The sequence below is a fragment of the Trachemys scripta genome, chromosome 4 (assembly GCF_013100865.1).
Source record: "Trachemys scripta elegans isolate TJP31775 chromosome 4, CAS_Tse_1.0, whole genome shotgun sequence".
Lineage (NCBI taxonomy): Eukaryota > Metazoa > Chordata > Testudines > Emydidae > Trachemys > Trachemys scripta.
This window is the reverse complement of record NC_048301.1, coordinates 122,481,850-122,503,339: the sequence shown is the minus strand read 5'-3', so window position 1 is coordinate 122,503,339 and position 21,490 is coordinate 122,481,850. Positions and strand designations below refer to the sequence as shown.

Below are 21,490 nucleotides of genomic sequence, written 5' to 3'. Positions count from 1 at the left end.
TTGGCAAAAAACCCTGGCAAAACTGTGCTTTTGCTGGTATAATTTATTTCATTGGTGAGGAGTTATTTGCCAGAATAAACTCCACTGGCAAAAATGCAGTTTTGCCTGTATGATCTGTGTCCACACTAGGAGCACTTTGCCAGTATAATATACTGGTATAGCTATTCCAGAAAAGCACTTCTAGTGTAGCCTTATCCAAGGTCACACAGGGAGTCTGTAGTGGAGCTAAAAAATGAACCAGGTTTCTATTTAGCACCCTAACCGCTCTTCCACTCTCCTGTTATCTCAGGATATCAACCTACAGTAGACATCACAGGAGGAAATGAACAGGGCTTTGCAGTTAAAAGGGGCTGTATGTAAAGGAAGAATGGAAAGGGGAAAAAGAAAAGCCAAACCCCATTACACTCCAGGGGCCGGGCCTCTCCCAGCAACAAACGTGTTTGCTTAGCTGCAGTTATGTCAGTGGAATGGAAAACTTTCCATTTCCAATCCCCAGTAGCTTTTAATTGTGTGTGTGTGTGTGTCTGTGTGTGGGGTGTTAACGTTTGTTTGCACTGAGTGAGTCCCAAGCAGCAGCTCTGGGTCCTGCACACCAGAGTGGGGAGCGGGGGGCACACGTCCCCCCACCGTGTGCTAGGCTGGGGGCTCTGAGTGGGGAAGCAGAAACGCTGCTCCCCGGGGTGGGTCTCAGAGAAGGGACCGCACAGGGCAAGGCCAGGCAGGGAGCTTCCAGGGTTCCCAGGCCCAGCCCTACTCTCCTTCCCCCGCCTCCCAGTTCAGCCTGGGTTATTTTCTCGTCTCTCTCCCCCTCTCTCCCCTCCCCCTCTTGTCCCTCAGCGCGCAGACGCGGCCGCTGCCGGACCGGGCGGGGAGGACGTTTCCCTAGCAACCGCCCGGGGTCCCGCCGCTGCCGCGGCCTGGGCCCGAGCGAAGGAGCCGCCCCAGCCCGGGGGGAGCGGTGTGCGGGGCCGGGAGGGGGATGGGGCCCGCTGCCCCCCCGCCGTGATGCTGCTGAGCAGGAAGCCGGAGGGGCCCCTCACCGCAGGTAACGCGGGGCCCCGCATCCCGGCCGGGGTCTCGGGGCCGCCCCAGCGCAGCCCCGCCTCGGTCCCACGTGCCGGGGCCTGGGCATGAGACACGGTCCCCCGCCTCCATGTGCCCGGGGGAGCCGGGGGCCGATGTACTTGGGCGGGGGGGTGGCCTGGGTCCCCCCCCCCAGCGGTGCACCCCTCGGGGGGTGATGCACTTGGTCGGCCGGGGTCCCCCCCAGCGGTGCACCCCTCGGGGGGTGATGCACTTGGTCGGCCTGGCCCCCCCCCAGTGGTGCACCCCTCGGGGGGTGATGCACTTGGTCGGCCTGGGTCCCCCCCAGTGGTGCACCCCTCGGGGGGTGATGCACTTGGTCGGCCTGGGTCCCCCCGACCCCAGCGGTGCACCCCTCGGGGGGGTGATGCACGTGGGCGGGGGGCTGCCTGCCGGGGGGACCCGGGGGCCATTGGCAGCACGGGGCGGGGAACCCCTGGGGCTGGGGGGAGTGAGTAGAGGGATCACAACACCACGGGGCGAGGGGGTTTGATCCCGGGGGTGGGGGCAGCTGGGAGGGTCCGGAATGCAGGGGGAGGCGGGTTTCCCATCCGCTCAGACAGATGGAAACCCCCCGGGGGTGGGGGACGAGTGATTAGAGGGATAAAAATAAGGAGGAAAAGTGGTTGGTTCTGGGGAGGGGGCAGCTGGGACCATAATCAAGGGCAGGGGAGTACTGGGGTGAGATCCCATAGGCGCCTGTGGGGGAATAACTAGGGGGAACCTAAAGTGTGGTGGGGAGTGAAATCAAATGACAGGAAACGTAGACTGTCTTGGGAAACATCTCCTAAGGGTGCGAGTTACTCGTCGTCCCAGGAAACCAGTGGAAGCCTAATCATCCCATGAGACTTTTGAAACTAGACTGGACAAAGCACTGGAGAATAGATTGTAACGAACAATCCAGTTCTGGACAAGGCGTGAAATATGCAAACAATAGAAAACTTCCTTCTGTGGTGATTTCAAATGATGCTGAGTTTCTTTCAGTGCCTACTTTTTTTTTTTTTTTTTTGGTAACTTAGTAGCTGTTATGTCTTTGTACATTTCACTCTGCTAAACCAAAAGGGGAGGATGAATACAGCAAAAACAGCAATTGGTTGTTAAAACAACACATTTTATCTGTATAGCATCCATCTAAAGTATCCCTGGTGTTTTTACGGGAAAACAAATGTGGATTAAATGACTCAAAACAGGCCAGATTTCATCAGGACTTGGGCAGACTCTGCACAAGGAAAGGAACATTCCTGGCATTTTTCCTTTGGCAACTTATTTTATATCCTTGACTGTGTTTTCAATTAATGCTTGAAGTGTTTGTTATCCTTTAAAGTAACCACAGAGTAGAGTAGTTTTTCAGAATCCAAGTTTAAAGGAAGCTAGAGAGTTTCCAGAGATTAAGAAAAGGAACACAATTTTCCCACTCTTCTATTTTGTACAGTATCTGCATTATATAATTCTGTAAATATATGTGTTCTAGCATTCAGTTCTGTGACTTATACAATATACATTAATTTACTATTGAGCACCCTTCACGTATATCAGTATATTGTACAAAACATTCCTAATAACACACAAGTTTACAAAGAAGCTGGTGATACATTGTTGTGAAAAAAATGTAGTTCATTCTTCATACACAGCAGTGAATAAGCATGTTTTCTGGTGGCAGACGAAATTAGCTGATCACATTTTGCCTTGAACTTGTAACTGGGAATTTTTAAATATAATTTCCAACTTCCCGGTTGTGATTGCTTGTTTGGGAGAAGTGACTGAGTTTTGCATTTTGTCAGCAGAACTAATATGAAAAACCAATTAGTTAAACTTTTTAGAGCATTGTTTTGGTATATGAAGGACAGTATTTATAGCAATGAGAGAGGATGTCATATTATTTCGATATAAATAGTACTTTTTGTCTAACTCACACTGACATTATGAGTGCAGATGGTGATCAAAACTCTGGAGTTTTAATGTTAATTGCTTTAGCCAATTTTCTGTGACCGTGCTTAAAATAACTTTGTCCATTACTGTAGAAATCATTTAAAAAAAATTATTTTGCCAACCATTGTTAGTAGCAACGAATTTATTGACTTTGGTTCCTCCACGTCATATTTACAGAGAACCTACTTTAAAGGATAGTCTTATCCAGTATTTAAATGCCTGCTCATTTTCCATTGACACTCTAAATACAGATAGTTCAGGATTATTCTTCTTTTTCCTTAAAATAGGATATAGGTTAAAGGTTCTTAAGGATGTTTTTGCACTGCAAAAATATGACAGATGAGTCTAATTTAAGAGAAGCTCCTAGTTTTTAAAAAAAATAATCAGAAACTAAGGTTTGCACAGTGCTTTCTAAATGCTTAGGATCATTAAAAGAAATAAAACTGTTGAGTAGCTCATTAATATTTAGCTATGATGCTCTTGCTGCATTTTATCCAATAAATTAGCAAAAGCTGACTGTCTTAGCAAAAACTTTGAAGAATGATTACAAATGAGATAATTTTTAGGAGCTGAGACAAATGTCTTTTCCTGTATTAGTGCACACGGTTGTGACTAACTGGCTTCTATATTTGACATGTTCAGCCAGGTTTGGAGATGGATTGTATGATTCCTACATGAGAATAGATCAAATTAGGTACCCAGATCCTACAAATGAAGAACACAGCCCTTCTGGACTTCCTTCACTTGGGAGATCAAATGTGAGTAATTTTCTGGCTTCTTGCTTTGGTGATCTGGTTGGTAATGAAATAATGATATAAACTAAGTAGTCACACAGTACATTAATAAAGCTAAATATTATAACCTTGTCACAGCTCATTAACACACTTGCTTTTACTAACTAGCAATAAAAAAGGTAACATGATATGGTGTTCTGCATGAACCGGCTAAGTAACTCTGAATAAGCTAATTTATAATCCATTGTCCATGCTTTGATCAAGAAAGTTAGTTTACAACCTGTTTGGGACCTCATGCCATAGAACATCACATACTGATATATATGGTAGTTTATTAATCCACAGCTGTATTCTACTTTAACTAGTGCACACTTATATTTATTGTCTCACATGAAAATACTGGAAATAACAGGGGCATAATAGTAGAACACAACCAGAAGTTCTGTTTGTACAAATGTGTGATTTGTAGATACACCCAACGAAATACAAAAAAAAAAAAATTTTTTTTTGGTGGGAGAACTAGCATTATCTGGCACTTTAATTGATAGCAAAATAGCACTTCACAGACTTCTGATGTTCAATTTGTATTTTTGTAGCAGTTGTACATTTCTTAAACAGAAGTTTTGAATCGTGATCCTTTCTTTAATTGTCTCAGCTGGACTGTGGCAGTCATATTCAGCTGTGTAACAGTCATACTGTAAAATAGTCTGGAAATATATTTAGGCTCCAGTTGAATTCTGTCTGAAATCTTGTGCTCCTTGAAAATTTGTGGCTAAAAGCCAGATTGAAGAAATGGGATAGATGAAGGGACAAATTTAAAAATGAACATATTGAGAAGTCAATAGAGTGAGATCGTTTATGCCAGCAGTTAATTTGACCGGCCTTCTTCCTCAAACACTGAGGTGCCTATATGTGAGAGACATGTGTGAGCATATTGATACAAAAGAGCTGTAGTGCTGTCTTTAAATAATCCTTTAAATGATTAATGGTTGTGCAGTTTTCTTGCGATATAAAGTGCTATATCTAACTTACAACATATCCAAACATTTTCACAACTGTATTAAAATCAACTCTGGAACTAACAAGACACATGCCAAAAATAGCCCCTTGATCACTTTGCTTGTGTGTCACATCTCTTCTTTTCTCCTTCATCTGTATTTTGTCTGTTTAGACTGTCAGTTCTTTGGGATAAGGATTTTGTTTTCTTACTTGTTTGTAAAATGCCAAGCCTTGTCTTTGTGCCAAACAAAATAAATACTTAGTAGTGTCCTGCTTAGCAGGAATTAGGAATGCATGTGGAAATGAAAATTTTAAGCAGTTTTTATGGGAAAACATTTAGATTGAAGAGATACTTGGTTTCCTTTCTTCAACATTTTCTGTTTTGTCACAGAACTTTGTCTATTACTGTAGAAATCATTTAAAAAAATTTATTTTGCCAACCATTGTTAGTAGCAACGAATTTATTGACTTTGGTTCCTCCACGTCATATTTACAGAGAACCTACTTTAAAGGATAGTCTTATCCAGTATTTAAATGCCTGCTCATTTTCCATTGCCACTCTAAATACAGATAGTTCAGGACGGGGACAGGTGAGCAAAGCCCACAGGTAAGTGGGGAACATGGAGACCTGGGAGATGGGTTGGAAACGAGAGGGAATGTGGGCTATCTTGGCAGAGAGGAAGGAGGGTCAGGACAAAACTGGGAGGAAAGATCAAACCAGTATCTTAGATGCCTATATACAAATGCGAGAAGTATGGGTAATAAGCAGGAAGAACTGGAAGTGCTAATAAATAAATACAACTATGACATTGTTGGCATCACTGAAACTTGGTGGGATAATACACATGATTGGAATGTTGGTGTGGATGGGTACAGCTTGCTCAGGAAGGATAGACAGGGGAAAAAGGGAGGAGGTGTTGCCTTATATATTAAAAATGTACACACTTGGACTGAGGTAGAGATGGACATAGGAGATGGAAGTGTTGAGAGTCTCTGGGTTAGGCTAAAAGGGGTAAAAAACAAGGGTGATGTCATGCTAGGAGTCTACTACAGGCCACCTAACCAGGTGGAAGAGGTGGATGAGGCTTTTTTTAAACAACTAACAAAATCATCCAAAGCCCAAGATTTGGTGGTGATGGGGGACTTCAACTATCCGGATATATGTTGGGAAAATAACACAGCGGGGCACAGATTATCCAACAAATTCTTGGACTGCATTGCAGACAACTTTTTATTTCAGAAGGTTGAAAAAGCTACTAGGGGGGAAGCTGTTCTAGACTTGATTTTAACAAATAGGGAGGAACTTGTTGAGAATTTGAAAGTAGAAGGCAGCTTGGGTGAAAGGGATCATGAAATCATAGAGTTTGAAATTCTAAGGAAGGGTAGAAGGGAGAACAGCAAAATAGAGACAATGGATTTCAGGAAGGCGGATTTTGGTAAGCTTGGAGAGCTGATAGGTAAGGTCCCATGGGAATCAAGACTGAGGGGAAAAACAACTTTCAAAGGGACACTATTAAGGGCCCAAAAGCAAGCCATTCCGCTCGTTAGGAAAGATAGAAAATGTGGCAAAAGACCACCTTGGCTTAACCACGAGATCTTGCATGATCTAAAAAATAAAAAGGAGTCATATGAAAAATGGAAACTAGGCAAAGGCACAAAATGAGCTCAAACTAGCTACAAGAATAAAGGGAAACAAGAAGACTTTTTATCAATACATTAGAAGCAAGAGGAAGACAAAAGACAGGGTAGGCCCACTGCTTAGTGAAGAGGGAGAAACAGTAACAGGAAACTTGGAAATGGCAGAGATGCTTAATGACTTCTTTGTTTCGGTCTTCACCGAGAAGTCTGAAGGAATACCTAACATAGTGAATGCTAATGGGAAGAGGGTAGGTTTAGCAGATACAATAAAAAAAGAACAAGTTAAAAATCACTTAGAAAAGTTAGATGCCTGCAAGTCACCAGGGCCTGATGAAATGCATCCTAGGCCTTGTCTACACTACGAGAGTAGTTCGATTTTACTTAAATCGAATATTTGGAATCGATATTGCAAAGTCGAACGTGTGTGTCCACACTAAGGACAGTAATTCGACTTTGTGAGTCCACACTAACGGGGAAAGCGTCGACATTGGAAGCGGTGCACTGTGGGCAGCTATCCCACAGTTCCCGCAGTCCCCGCTGCCCATTGGAATTCTGGGTCGAGCCACCAATGCCTTCTGGGTAAAAAAATGTGTCGAGGGTGCTTTTGGGTAACTGTCGTCATCCATCCATCACTCACTCCCGCCCTCCCTCCCTCCCTGAAAGCGCCGGCGGGAAATCATTTCGCGCACTTTTCAAGTCATTGACAGCGCGGACGCCACAGCACTGTGAGCATGGAGCCCGCTGCAACCATCGCTGCAGTTGTGGCCGCTCTCAACGCCTCGCAGCTTATCATACAGGTTGCCCTGAGGCAGATGCAGAAAAGTCAGGCGAGGAGGCTACGTCAACGCGGTGATGGCCTGAAGTGTGAGAGTAGCACAGACCTCTCAGAAAGCAGGGGACCCAGCGCCGAGGACATCACGGTGGCAATGGGTCATGTTGATGCCGTGGAACGGCGATTCTGGGCACGGGAAACAAGCACTGAGTGGTGGGACCGCATAGTGCTGCAGGTCTGGGATGAATCACAGTGGCTGCGAAACTTCCGCATGCGGAAGGGAACTTTCCTTGAACTTTGTGAGTTGCTGTCCCCTGCCCTGAAGCGCAATGACACCCGGATGCGACCAGCCCTGACTGTCCATAAGCGAGTGGCCATAGCCCTCTGGAAGCTTGCAACGCCTGACAGCTACCGGTCAGTCGCGAGCCAGTTTGGGGTGGGCAAATCTACCGTGGGGGTTGTTGTGATGCAAGTAGCCAAGGCAATCGTTGATGTACTGCTGCCAAAGGTAGTGACCCTGGGAAACGTGGAGGCGATCATAGATGGCTTCGCAGCGATGGGATTCCCAAACTGCGGTGGGGCCATAGATGGAACTCACATCCCTATCCTGGCACCGGACCACCAGGCCAGCCAGTACATTAACAGAAAGGGCTACTTTTCCATGGTGCTGCAAGCACTGGTGGACCACAGGGGACGTTTTACCAACATCTACGTGGGATGGCCGGGCAAGGTTCATGACGCTCGTGTTTTCAGGAACTCTGGTCTGTTTAGACGGCTGCAGCAAGGTATTTACTTCCCGGACCACAAAATAACTGTTGGGGATGTGCAGATGCCTATAGTCATCCTCGGGGACCCAGCCTACCCGCTAATGCCCTGGCTCATGAAGCCCTATACAGGTGCCCTGGACACTGAAAAAGAACTCTTCAACTACCGGCTGAGCAAGTGCAGAATGGTGGTGGAGTGTGCTTTTGGACGTCTCAAGGGGAGATGGAGAAGCTTGATGACTCGCTGTGATCTCAGCGAAACCAATATCCCCATTGTTATAGCAGCTTGCTGTGTGCTCCACAATCTCTGTGAGAGCAAGGGGGAGACCTTTATGGCGGGGTGGGAGGTTGAGGAAATTAGCCTGGCTGCTGATTACTCACAGCCAGACAGCCGGGCGATTAGAAGAGACCAGCGGGAAGCGCTGTGCATCCGGGAGGCTTTGAAAGCAAAGTTCCTGAGTGAGCAGGGTAACCTGTGACTTTCTAATTTTGTGTACAGAGAAGCCTTCACCCCACTTCCAACACACGTTTCAAAATAAAAATAGTTCTACTTTGTTAAAGCACACCGTTTTCTGTAATACTGTTTTCGCGGGAATTTTTTAAAACTGGGACGCAGACTGTGGTGCGGAGCGGGTGTAGTGTAGTCGCGCGAATGCAGCTTCTAAACTGAAGGACTGACAGGCTCCGGTGCGGTGGGATGGTTCTTTCAACGGAGCCTGTCACCCCTCCTGATAGGGACTGTGTGTATGGGGGTACTATGTGACTTTGTGGCGGGGGGGGACGCTTACAGATCCCCTGCTGTGTGGCTCTGTGATCCTGCCTAAGGACCGCCGCTTCAGATCTCTAACTGCCCTCCCGTGCCACAAAGTCACAGAGCAACCCACCTCCCACCACATAACATGAAAAGAACCTCCCAGACTAACCAGGGTAAGTAGTCACTGCATCACTGCACTATGTATGTGCCCTGCTGCTGTGCCTGCCCCCGACTATGTACCCTGCCAAAGGTGACTGTCCTGTCCAATTACCAACCCCCTTTCCCCCCCTCCTCCAAAAGAACATGATGGAAACAGTAGTTAACAGAAACATATTTTTTATTAACAACTACACAGGGGACTGGGAAGTGAAACTTGGACGGGGGCTTGTGTCAGGCGGGAAGGAAAGAACTTGTCAAACTTTGGGGACTGAGAGCCTTCTGCTGCTCGAGCTCTCTGCAGGGGTGCAGTGAGAGTTAGCAGGGACTCTGCCGCCTCTCCTTCTGTGCACTTTGGGTGAAGGGAGTATGGGACTTGGTGGCGGGGGAGGGCGGTTAGAGATGGACTGCAGCGGGGCTCTGTCCTCCTGCCTCCGTTCCTGCAGAACATCCACAAGGCGCCGGAGCGTGTCCGTTTGCTCCCTCAGTAGTCCAAGCAGGGTTTGAGTCGCCTGCTGGTCTTCCTGACGCCACCTCTCCTCCCGATCCATGTTGGCTTGGTGCATTTGGGACAAGTTCTCCCGCCACTGGGTCTGCTGTGCTGCCTGTGCTCTGGAGCAGGCTATAAGCTCGGAGAACATGTCCTCCCGTGTCCTCTTCTTCTTATGCCTAATCCTCCCTAGCCTCTGGGAGTGTGATGACAGGCTAGGTTGTGAGACAGTCGCAGATGGGGCTGTGGGAATGGGAAAAAGGGAGTGAATTCCTCAGAAACATAAATGTAGTTGTGAACAAAGAACATAGTCTTTCTCTGTGAACAGGACCATGCACAGCACCTATCACATGCGCACTCAGCACAAGGTCGAATTCTCGGCCTTCGCATTCACTGTCTGTGGTTTTGCAGAGCACTTTTGAGAACCCTGTCAGGACAACGGAATTTCTGTTGCAGGCAGACATGGTAAGCCGTAGATTCGTGGCAGCTTAAAACTTTAATATTAGCAATGGCCTCATTTCACATTGAAATCAATGTCGGTCCCTGCTGCCAGCAATCCGGCAAGCAGGAAGTTTGCTCCTGTCCCACACCCTCGCGGCTGTCCCCGGGAACGATCCCTTTCGGCTGACCCTTTCCCGCCTCCACCGCGTGGCTGCAAACCAGCCAACACTAATAACATTCCCCTACCTCATTCAAAGCAGGTCTTCATGAGCGACATCACCCTCATGAGGATCTCTGAGAGCGACAGACAGAGAATGCTCCGGGAAAGCCTCCAAAGACCAGGGCCGTATGCCGCCATGCTGTGCCAAGCAATGATTCCGGAGTACTTGCTAGTCTCGTGGCGCGGCAACGTGTCCTACTACGGAGGACCCAATAAGGCCGCTCTCCCCAAGAACCTAATGCAGCGGATTTCAAATTACCTGCAGGAGAGCTTCCTTGAGATGTCCCAGGAGGATTTCTGCTCCATCCCCGGACATATAGACCGCATCTTACTGTAGCTGCAGTAGCAGGGACTACACAGTAGAGCGGCTTGGGCAGGACAATCATGCAAAACCGGACATTGCTAGATTTTTTTGAAATACTTGCACTGCCCATGACTGAACCGTTAAGTTATTCAAAGTAATCATGAGAAACCCATTTTTTACATTGTTAATAATCATGTTCTGTTACAAATAAATGTTTAGATGTTTACAACACTTACTGGATGATCCTTCACCAGATTCTGTGTCCGGGGTAACGGCTGGGGAGGGTTGGTAGGGGATCTCTGTAAGGGTGATGAAGAGATCCTGGCTGTCGGGGAAATCAGCGTTGTGAGCGCTGTCGACTGCCTCGTCCTCCTCATCTCCTTCCTCATCTTCCCCGTCCGCTAACATGTCCGAGGATCCGGCCGTGGACACTATCCCATCCTCAGAGTCCACAGTCAGTGGTGGGGTAGTGGTGGCGGCCGCACCGAGGATGGAATGCAGTGCCTCGTAGAAACGGGATGTCTGGGGATGGGATCCGGAGCGTCCGTTTGCCTCTTTGGTCTTCTGGTAGCCTTGCCTCAGCTCCTTGATTTTCACGCGGCACTGCGTTACATCCCGGCTGTATCCTCTCTCTGCCATGTCTTTAGAGATCTTCTCATAGATCTTTGCATTCCGTCTTTTGGATCGCAGCTCGGAAAGCACGGACTCATCGCCCCACACAGCGATGAGATCCAAGACTTCCCGATCAGTCCATGCTGGGGCCCTCTTTCTATTCTGAGCTTGCACTGCCATCAGTGCTGGAGAGCTCTGCATCGTTGCCAGTGCTGCTGAGCTCGCCACGATGTCCAGACAGGAAATGAGATTCAAACTGGCCAGACAGGAAAAGGAATTCAAATTCAAATTTTCCCGGGGCTTTTCCTGTGTGGCTGGTCAGAGCATCCGAGCTCGTACTGCTGTCCAGAGCGTCAACAGAGTGGTGCACTGTGGGATAGCTCCCGGAGCTATTAACGTCGATTTCCATCCACACCTAGCCTAATTCGACATGGCCATGTCGAATTTAGCGCTACTCCCCTCGTCGGGGAGGAGTACAGAAGTCGAATTAAAGAGACCTCTATGTCGAACTAAATACCTTCGCGGTGTGGACGGGTGCAGGGTTAATTCGATGTAACGGCGCTAACTTCGACATAAACGCCTAGTGTAGACCAGGCCCTAGAATACTCAAGGAGCTAATAGAGGAGGTATCTGAGCCTCTAGCTATTATCTTTGGAAAATCATGGGAGATGGGAGAGATTCCAGAAGACTGGAAAAGGGCAAATATAGTGCCCATCTATAAAAAGGGAAATAAAAACAACCCAGGAAACTACAGACCAGTTAGTTTAACTTCTGTGCCAGGGAAGATAATGGAGCAAGTAATTAAGGAAATCATCTGCAAACACTTGGAAGGTGGTAAGGTGATAGGGAACAGCCAGCATGGATTTGTGAAGAACAAATCGTGTCAAACCAATCTGATAGCTTTCTTCGATAGGATAACGAGTCTTGTGGATAAGGGAGAAGCTGTGGATGTGGTATACCTAGACTTTAGTAAGGCATTTGATACGGTCTCGCATGATATTCTTATCGATAAACTAGGCAAATACAATTTAGATGGGGCTACTATAAGGTGGGTGCATAACTGGCTGGATAACCGTACTCAGAGAGTTGTTATTAATGGTTCCCAATCCTGCTGGAAAGGCATAACGAGTGGGGTTCCGCAGGGGTCTGTTTTGGGATCGGCTCTGGTCAATATCTTCATTAACGACTTAGATATTGGCATAGAAAGTATGCTTATTAAGTTTGCGGATGATACCAAACTGGGAGGGATTGCAACTGCTTTGGAGGACAGGGTCATAATTCAAAATGATCTGGACAAATTGGAGAAATGGTCTGAGTTAAACAGGATGAAGTTTAACAAAGACAAATGCAAAGTGCTCCACTTAGGAAGAAAAAATCAGTTTCACACATACAGAATGGGAAGAGACTGTCTAGGAAGGAGTATGGCAGAAAGGGATCTAGGGGTTATAGTGGACCACAAGCTAAATATGAGTCAACAGTGTGATGCTGTTGCAAAAAAAGCAAACATGATTCTGGGATGTATTAACAGGTGTGTTGTGAGCAAGACACGAGAAGTCATTCTTCCGCTCTACTCTGCTCTGGTTAGGCCTCAGCTGGAGTATTGTGTCCAGTTCTGGGCACCGCATTTCAAGAAAGATGTGGAGAAATTGGAAAGGGTCCAGAGAATCTTGCCTGCATGCTCGGGGTTCTACTGATCGCCATATTTGGGGTCGGGAAGGAATTTTCCTCCAGGGTAGATTGGCAGAGGCCCTGGAGGTTTTTCGCCTTCCTCCGCAGCATGGGGCGGGGGTCGCTAGCTGGAGGATTCTCTGCGACTTGAAGTCTTTAAATCACAGGATTTGGGGACTTCAACAACTGAGTCAAGGGAAAGGGGGTGGGTCAGCTTTTGTGGCCTGCATCATGCGGGAGGTCAGACTAGATGATCATAATGGTCCCTTCTGACCTTAAAGTCTATGAGTCTATGAGAAGAGCAATAAGAATGATTAAAGGTCTTGAGAACATGATCTATGAAGGAAGGCTGAAGGAATTGGGTTTGTTTAGTTTGGAAAAGAGAAGACTGAGAGGGGACATGATAGCAGTTTTCAGGTATCTAAAAGGGTGTCATAAGAGGGAGGGAGAAAACTTGTTCACCTTAGCTTCTAAGGATAGAACAAGAAGCAATGGGCTTAAACTGCAGCAAGGGAGGTCTAGGTTGGACATTAGGAAAAAGTTCCTAACTGTCAGGGTGGTTAAACACTGGAATAAATTGCCTAGGGAAGTTGTGGAATCTCCATCTCTGGAGATATTTAAGAGTAGGTTAGATAAATGTCTATCAGGGATGGTCTAGACAGTATTTGGTCCTGCCATGCGGGCAGGGGACTGGACTCGATGACCTCTCGAGGTCCCTTTCAGTCCTAGAATTTATGAATCTATATAAAATTGCATTCGTATTGAAAACTCCAGGTACCCTCAACTGTCTCTCTTCTCAGACTTAGTTATATACAGTAAACTAAACGTTTCTGCTTTCAGAGACACATACTTTTACAAACTAAATTAAAACTAACAGTTGAGACACTTGGAAGGGCAAAACATTTAGCAAACTGGTTAGCCATTTCCTTCTTATTCATAATGAAGTTTTTCTGAGTATGTGAGAAATCGTCAGTGGAGTATTATTTGTGTTGTTTATCAAGTTTCTTGGCTGCTGACAGCTAATTTATGGCAAAAGTAAACTGTGCAGTTCCTGGCTTATAAAATGAAGCCATTGGAAGAAGGTTGATGTGTTGATTTCAGACCAATTCTCCAATTTGCCAAGGTCATTTTGAATTCTAATCCCATGCTCCAAACTGCTTGCAACCCCTCCCAGCTTGGTGGTCTTCATCCACCTTATAGTGATTTCATCTACCATATTTTCCCCATTTGCTTGTGAGAATGTTGTATGGGACTGTGACAAAAGCCCTATTAAAGACAAGATATATCTAGTGCTTCTCATGCATCCACTATGCCCATTATCCTGTCAGAGAAGGAAATTAGTTTGGCTTGGCATGTTTTGTTCCTGACAAATCCATATTGGCTATTACTTATCACCTTATTCTCCAGGTTTGAACAAATTGCTTGTTTAATCATTTGTTCCAGTATCTTTCTGAGTATTGAAGTTAGGCTGACTGGTGTATAACTCCCCTTTGTGAAGATAGGTGCTATGTTTGCCCTTCTCCAGCCCACTAGGACCTCACCTGTCCTCCATGAGTTCTTGAATATAATCGTTAATGGTTTAGAGATTGCTTCAGCTAATTCCTTAAGTACTCTATGGTGAATTTTATCAGGCTTTGTTGACTTAAATACATCTCTTTTATCTTTTTGAAGTCTTAAAAGCTTTATTCTCCCACCTGGGTACAGAGGGGTACAATTGCTCCCTTTGTACCTCTTTCCAGAGGAACCTTGCAAATTGAGGCCGCCATGGAGATGCACTGAATCAGCACAGATATCTGACAGGCCTTTAACCGCCATTATTCTGCAGTTATAACTTTGGATCAAATACTACTGTTTTTTAATACACTAAGTTGAAGCTAGTAGCATGTAGTAAAATAGCAGCACAACTTTAAGCTCAGATGGGTTTTGTGAGTTGTGCAGGGCTCATAAATGCAGCAGGTCTGATTTCCTCAGCAGTATTGGTAGTCTGAAGTGTCAGAAGACTTCAGGATAACTCAGACAGCCAGTAAATGAGGACGAACAACATTGTGGATGAGACCTTGCCACTTTTGGTGATTAAAACAATATACTCTATCTACTTGTTCATAAGCCGCATATTTTTGGTAAAAAAGTGACGCATCAAAGAGCTGGGGTCGCACCACTTCCCGCAGCTCCCATTGGCTGGGAACAGCAAACCGCAGACACTGGGAGCTGAGGGGCTCCATGCCTGTGAATGCTCCAGGTAAACAAAACGTCCAGGCCTGCTAGCAGCTTACCCTAATGGGCCAGGAGCCAAAGTTTGCCAACCCCTGAAATATAGGGTCAGCTTATGAAAGGGTCATACAGTTTTTGCTCTTTTTACCTAACCATCTTGGGGGGGTCGGCTTATAAACGAACAGGCTAACGAACAAGTATATACTGTATATTTTTAACTACCTTTGTCTATATTAAGGGGATAATATTCACTATTTTAAAAAAATCCTTTACCCTTATCAGTATCATGGTAGCATCTTAAAACTAGAAAGTATAAACAAGTAAATCAATAAATCTCGCTTTTCACCATTTTTACTGTTTATTTTTGGGGCGGAGGGAGGAGAGTTTTGTTTTTTTTTTTAGCACATGATTCAAGTGCTGGCTTCAATGAAACTGAATTAGTCAGTTTCACCTGCTGGTTCTCAAGTACTGGCACAATGCAGCTTTTTGGGTTTCTAGCTCTACAAGGGATCACCATAGTCAAAGAATTCATAAAAGCATTTCTCTTTAGATTTTGTATTCCTTTTTATCCCCCTCTTTTTTTCTTTGTGAATCCTAAATGTTATGGCAAAACTATTTGCTAGTGCCCTTTGAGGTACATCATCATTTGGAGAATGGTTATACCATATTTAGTATGATAATTCTAGCTCCTAAAGTGTTGCACTAGTTCCTAATTGTACAGCACTGTAACAGAAGTGTGTGTGGTGCTCTAAGGCCCTATTTGTATTCTAGGATGTCACGTGAACAGATCTAGGTTACAGGATAACAAAGCAAAGTTGATTATTTATCTTCTAGGGCATCTTGATGAGTTTGTCTAGGATAGGAACATAAGATATCTACAGGACAGTGTATTGATGTGAGATTTAAATGTAAGTTAACGGGTGCATTAGAATTTTTTAAATGGTGAAACTCTGCCTTAACACCTTCATTCCTGAATTGTTTTCCAGGTATGAATTTTGGGAAGGGGGCAGGGGACGAAAGAGAACAAAAAATGCATAGCAACTGGCCAAGTAGTTTGTGAGTGGAACTGCAGCTGCATGCAGGCAAGTGCAGGAAGGAATCCCGGGTAATGCAGGGATGTGAGCAACAAAGGGTCAGGCTCTGTGAAATGCTTTGATTTTTGAGCTGTTCCCAACATGCCACTAAAGAGTTAACTACCAATCTTGCTGCTTTTTACAAATGTTTTTTGAATTTAGAGAAAGTTCAGTGTTTTGCTTTTCAGCCAACCTCCTTTTATATCCTGGTGGGAGGCGTGTCAGATGAAGGTCAGGCTGGAAACAAAATACTGAACTTTTTCTAAGCAGTTTTGTGTGTATGTAAAATATATAATATCATGTACTCAAATTGACTTCACCTTGAAAAATCAAGTTAGTTCAGCGGGCTTAAAGACCTTTCCAATAAAGTGTTTCAAACACCTGACGTAAGTATTCTGCAATGGACCATTAAATAGCTGCTGCTATCTTAAGTGAAAGCTCTGAAAGCCTCCTGTTAAAAGGATATGGTCAGAAGTGCTCCTTCAATGGCTTTTCTTCCCTTACTATTATGGGTAATTCATCTGTTCCTGCTGCTTATTCCTCACCTGAAGTTCTAATTCTCTTGCGTAATCATTTCTCTAGGACCATTTATTTAGGATTAATGATGTAGAAAAGGGAGAGGCAGCAAAACTTTCAAATGACACACAATTATTTGTAAAGTCTAAAGAAGACTGAGGAACTTTGCAGGAACCTCATAAAGCTAGATAAATAGGCATTGCCTGATGGAAGATGAAATTGAGTGAAGTTCACTATAGCACATACAGTCCTGGCCCTTTAAAATCCTTCCTGCCTGCATGGTGAGTTAATTTAAGTTCTTGTACAAAGAATATCCTTTCTTGTAGTACAGGTAGACTTTTCAAGGACTAGGGCTATGTGCTTAATCAAATTCTGATTGCAGTCAAAGTAAAAAAGACATGGTCACACACAAGATTTCTGCTATGGAGGTAGGAGAACAGTTTTTCAGACATCTTAACAAAAAGAAAACAAAACCCCAAAACAAAAACTGAACCTTGTTCCAAGTCTGGATTCTCTGTTCATTTGCAAATTTACCATTTTGATCTCTTTGCCCTTCATTCTTTATGCCTTTCATTCAGAATCTTATAGTATCTCTCACTCTTATCTCAGCAGTTCAGCCACAGGCTGAAAGAATAAAGTGTTTATTGTATGTTTTCAGTGAGTTCCTGGAAAGGTGTGTCTCTTACAATGTATTGTCCACATTTCTGGGCAGACATAACACTGAATAAAAGGGAGATTCCAAAGGCCTAATCATCACTGATCTGAGACAGGCTCCTAGAGGAAGTCTGCATTTTCCAGGCTCCTGTCATGAAGTGCACACTAACATTTCAGTGCAGAGCTAGCAAATTGACTCTTAACCAGGACGGAGGACGGGGGATATTTGCGAAGTTGTTTTTGGCAAACATAATCATTGCTCTTATTTACTGACTGTGTTGAGATGGTGGATTGTATGTTTAACTAAAAAGTAATTGGATGTTATTGCTCTGGAGCTACAGGTTTATTTATACTTTTGCTTGATTGCTAAGCAGCTATTTGAGTTTCAGGGACTGGGCTTGGCACATGTCTCACATCTTTATTGAGATTAAAGGCCAGAATGGAAAACAGATGTTGCTGCACTAGTCCTGACTTTTTCAGCATTGCATAGGATAGTATCTCATGCGATTTTGTAGTGTAGAATGCTGGGGAAATGAAAGGAGCAATAATCGTGAATGAGTGCATTGCCTTTAAAGGAAGGGACGGAATTTCAGGGAGTGCAGCATTGGCTAATTTTAATCCTGTAAAAATGACAAGTCTTAAATATATTCCGCAATATTTTCCTACTAGTCGTAATGTTCTGTCTGCAACAAATTAACATCTCTTGGTAGATGAAAATATTTATGCCCAAATTAGCTTAGAGCAGTGAGTGGAGAACTGTTGTGTTTTAGAACACTAGAAGGGGAGGAAAAAGGAAAGAAACTTGATGGAAGCTGGTATTCGTGGGGATACACACTGTATCCAGTTTTGCAGTCCGACACAGTAATGTGACCCTCTTTAAAGTCCATGGGAGTTGTGGGTACGTATTTGAGCAGAAACACAGCCTATTTTATCTTGTTTTGTCATCTTCCTCTTGCTTGCTGTTGTCCCTTTTCCCCCATCCTTCGTGGATTTTTTTACTCTAGATCCCTTGTCTCCCCTCTGCACACTTGTCCATGTAATAGTCTCCCCCCCTCTGCACACATTCATGCTAGGTTGCATATCTCAAACAGGTGCAAGCTGCATCTGTCATTGGGTCATGTTTGCCACACCCACCTCCAAGACTAAACATAGCAATGCTGGGCTGCACCACCTGCCCTTTTTCTGAACTAGAAGATACGGTATATTTATACGTACTCCATTTTCAAAAAGTTCATTGCATTTGGTGTACAAACACGTATATGGCATTGCATATAATTCAGATTAGAATAGATAACAATATAATTTATGCAGTACATTTAAAATACATCTGCATTGTGAAAATAAATGCAAACCTAATGCTGATGTCAAAGCATTTTGTTTTATGTGGTATTTTAATCTTCTTCTATCCATTTAAAAAAAAAAATTAAGATTTGGCTTTTTTCATCCCTATAGGTTACTAGCAACAAACTCACTATGAAAGATCATCCTCTGACTGGAAGTCAGGTCAAAGTTGAGCAACTATTTGAGGACTCTGGCAATAAGAGGAGCAGTACTCTTCAGTCTGCAGGAATCAGTAGTTCCGAAAGATCTCTTCCTTCCCTGTCAAAAGATAAAAGTATAGACAGCTTAAGCACAGCCAAATCTTGTGGAAGTTCATCAAAAGTGCGTAAAGCTATCTCTCAGGCTCCAGAGCAAGCAGTGAAGCAATATAAACATCAGTTATCTGCTTACGAGCAGCAAGAAATATGTAACTTTTCTGAAATTTACTTTGTGGGTCCAAATGCAAAAAAGAGGCAAGGAGTAGTTGGTGGCCCCAACAATGGAGGATATGATGATGACCAAGGTGGATACATTCATGTGCCTCATGACCATCTGGCTTACCGATACGAAGTACTTAAAATAATTGGAAAGGGCAGTTTTGGACAAGTAGCTAAAGTTTATGATCATAAACTCCACCAGCATTTGGCCTTAAAGATGGTTCGCAATGAGAAGAGGTTTCACCGTCAAGCAGCAGAGGAAATTCGGATTTTGGAGCATCTCAAGAAACAGGATAAAACTGGCAGCATGAATGTTATTCACATGCTAGAAAGTTTCACCTTTCGGAACCACATATGTATGACCTTTGAGCTCCTGAGCATGAACCTGTATGAGCTGATCAAAAGAAATAAATTTCAAGGGTTCAGTGTGCAGCTGGTACGCAAGTTTGCCCACTCTATATTACAATGTTTGGAGGCTCTTTATAAAAACAAAATCATACATTGTGACCTGAAGCCAGAAAATATACTTCTAAAACAGCAAGGGCGGAGTGGCATCAAGGTTATTGATTTTGGGTCCAGCTGCTTTGAGCACCAAAGAGTCTACACGTATATTCAGTCTCGATTCTATAGGGCCCCAGAGGTCATTCTGGGAAGTCGCTATGGGATGCCCATAGACATGTGGAGTTTTGGTTGTATTCTGGTGGAACTGTTGACTGGATATCCTCTTTTTCCTGGAGAAGATGAGGGAGACCAACTGGCTTGTATGATGGAACTTCTTGGAATGCCACCTCAGAAGCTTTTGGATCAATCCAAGCGAGCCAAGAACTTCATCAACTCCAAGGGTCATCCTCGCTACTGCACTGCAACTACACATACGGATGGGAAAGTGATCCTCAATGGCAGTAGATCACGCAGGGGTAAAATGCGTGGTGCTCCAGGCAACAAAGACTGGGTGACGGCGTTGAAAGGCTGTGATGACCCCTTGTTTATAGAATTCTTAAAAGAATGTCTTAACTGGGATCCTTCTGCGCGCATGACTCCAAGTCAAGCTTTAAGACACCCTTGGATTTGTAAGCGAATGCCCAAACCACCCAGTACTGATAAAAGCATGGGTAAACGGATATCTAACTACACAAGCTCCTTCCCAGGAATAGGTTCTAAGTTGCCTCCAGTAGTTGGAGTGGCAAACAAACTGAGGGCTAATTTAACATCTGAATCAAATGGCAGTATACCTCTATGCACTGTGCTACCAAAACTGGTCAGTTAATAGAAAATTATGTATTCCCAGAATACATACCTTGTATTTTAATTATCTGCTAGAAACGTGTAAGGTGGTGAAATGCAGAGGTTTTTAATGGATTTACTTTTCATTAAACACTTAATCTTGTACAAAAAAAGATGAATCAAAATATAAACATTTCAAGGGCTAATTGTTTTATCAGGTTGTTTCAGTTGCAGTGTGGTGCATATTACATCACTTGATAGGTCAACACATCTGTTCTGGTCAGTGAGATTACATGCTTTAACAGTTGTGTTTAATAGCACTATTTAAAAAAGAATCAAATCATTTCTTATCAGGACAGTTTCAGTTAGCAAATGCTTTGTCACAAGACAGCAAGAAAAAAGCGTTTAAAATTGTATTCTGTTGGATAGAATGAGCTCTGCTTTCAATTAATCCCCAAGTGAACTTCTTAAATTTGGATGAAATTTTACAGATTTACTGTCAAGAGCACAAGTGTTTTAATCTAAAAAGCGAGAATGTTACCAGTACTTGCCAATTTCAAATTTATATTTGAATGATTTCGTTTCCCGACAGAATGCTTTCCCCTTACACATTTTGGAGGGCTCCTGGCATATAGGGATCCAAGTTGCTGCATTCCTAAATTTCTTAGGCTGGGATTTTCAAAGGAGCATACAGGTAGTTAGGGTCACATCAGTTGTGTGTAGACCTGCTAGGATCAACTTCTGTACTGGGATATGCACTCACTACCCCCACTGAAGTCAATGGGAGTTGCAGGCGTGCACAGGAGCAGAACTGGATCATAACATGAAGTATAATTTGCTCAGGGCTATTAAAAACATTGTTTTGACTTAAATTTAATTAGGGTTACCATATTTTGAGTGTCCAAAAAGAGGACACTCCACGGGGCCCCAGCCCCGCCCATGCCCCAACTCCACCCCTTTCCCAAAGTCCCCGCCCCAACTCCAAACATTTGATTCGCGGGAAGCCTGAAGCAGGCAGCAGGTAAGCTGGGGTGGGGCAGGTGGGGGGAGGAGGCGCGGCCCAGTCTGGCCCCCCCAACCGAGCGGCTCCCTCCGGCGGCCAGCCCCAGCAGCCTAGCTCGGCTCCTGGGTTGCCGGCCCCGGCCAAGCACCCCCGGACGGCCCCGGGCCGGCCCCTGGCCCAGCACCGCCGGCCCTGCATCGCCGGGCCCGGCCCGGCCCCGCACCCCCGGGCCAAACCCCGGCCAAGTGCCCCCGGCCCCGGCCTGGCCCAGCACTGCTGGCCCGGCTCCGCACCCCCGGCCCGGCCCTGCACCCCCGGGCCAGCCCCCGGCCGAGCACCCCTGGCCCAGCACTCAGCGGCGCCGGCCCCTCCCTATTTTCCCGGACATGTTCGGCTTTTTGGGATTTCCCCCCGGATGGGGATTTGAGGCCCAAAAAGCCGGACATGTCTGGGAAAATCCGGATGTATGGTAACCCTAATTTAATGTA

The 21,490-nt window shown here is 45.0% G+C and overlaps 1 protein-coding gene across 4 annotated transcripts; it reads left to right on the top strand.

Moving 5' to 3' along the window:
• Positions 1 to 862: 862 nt before the first annotated feature.
• DYRK3 (dual specificity tyrosine phosphorylation regulated kinase 3) lies at positions 863 to 20,947 on the top strand. Of its 4 annotated transcripts, none has more exons than XM_034767135.1 (3): positions 863 to 1,045; positions 3,655 to 3,770; positions 18,471 to 20,947. In XM_034767135.1, the coding sequence occupies exons 1-3, from the start codon at positions 1,006 to 1,008 to the stop codon at positions 20,040 to 20,042; spliced, it is 1,728 nt and encodes a 575-aa protein (XP_034623026.1). In that variant the 5' UTR covers positions 863 to 1,005; the 3' UTR covers positions 20,043 to 20,947. The 4 variants fall into 4 exon arrangements, with proteins under 4 accessions (XP_034623026.1, XP_034623027.1, XP_034623025.1 ...); XM_034767136.1 differs by lacking the exon at positions 863 to 1,045 and adding an exon at positions 1,764 to 2,036; XM_034767134.1 differs by lacking the exon at positions 863 to 1,045 and adding an exon at positions 2,045 to 2,311.
• The last annotated feature ends 543 nt before the right edge of the window (positions 20,948 to 21,490 follow it).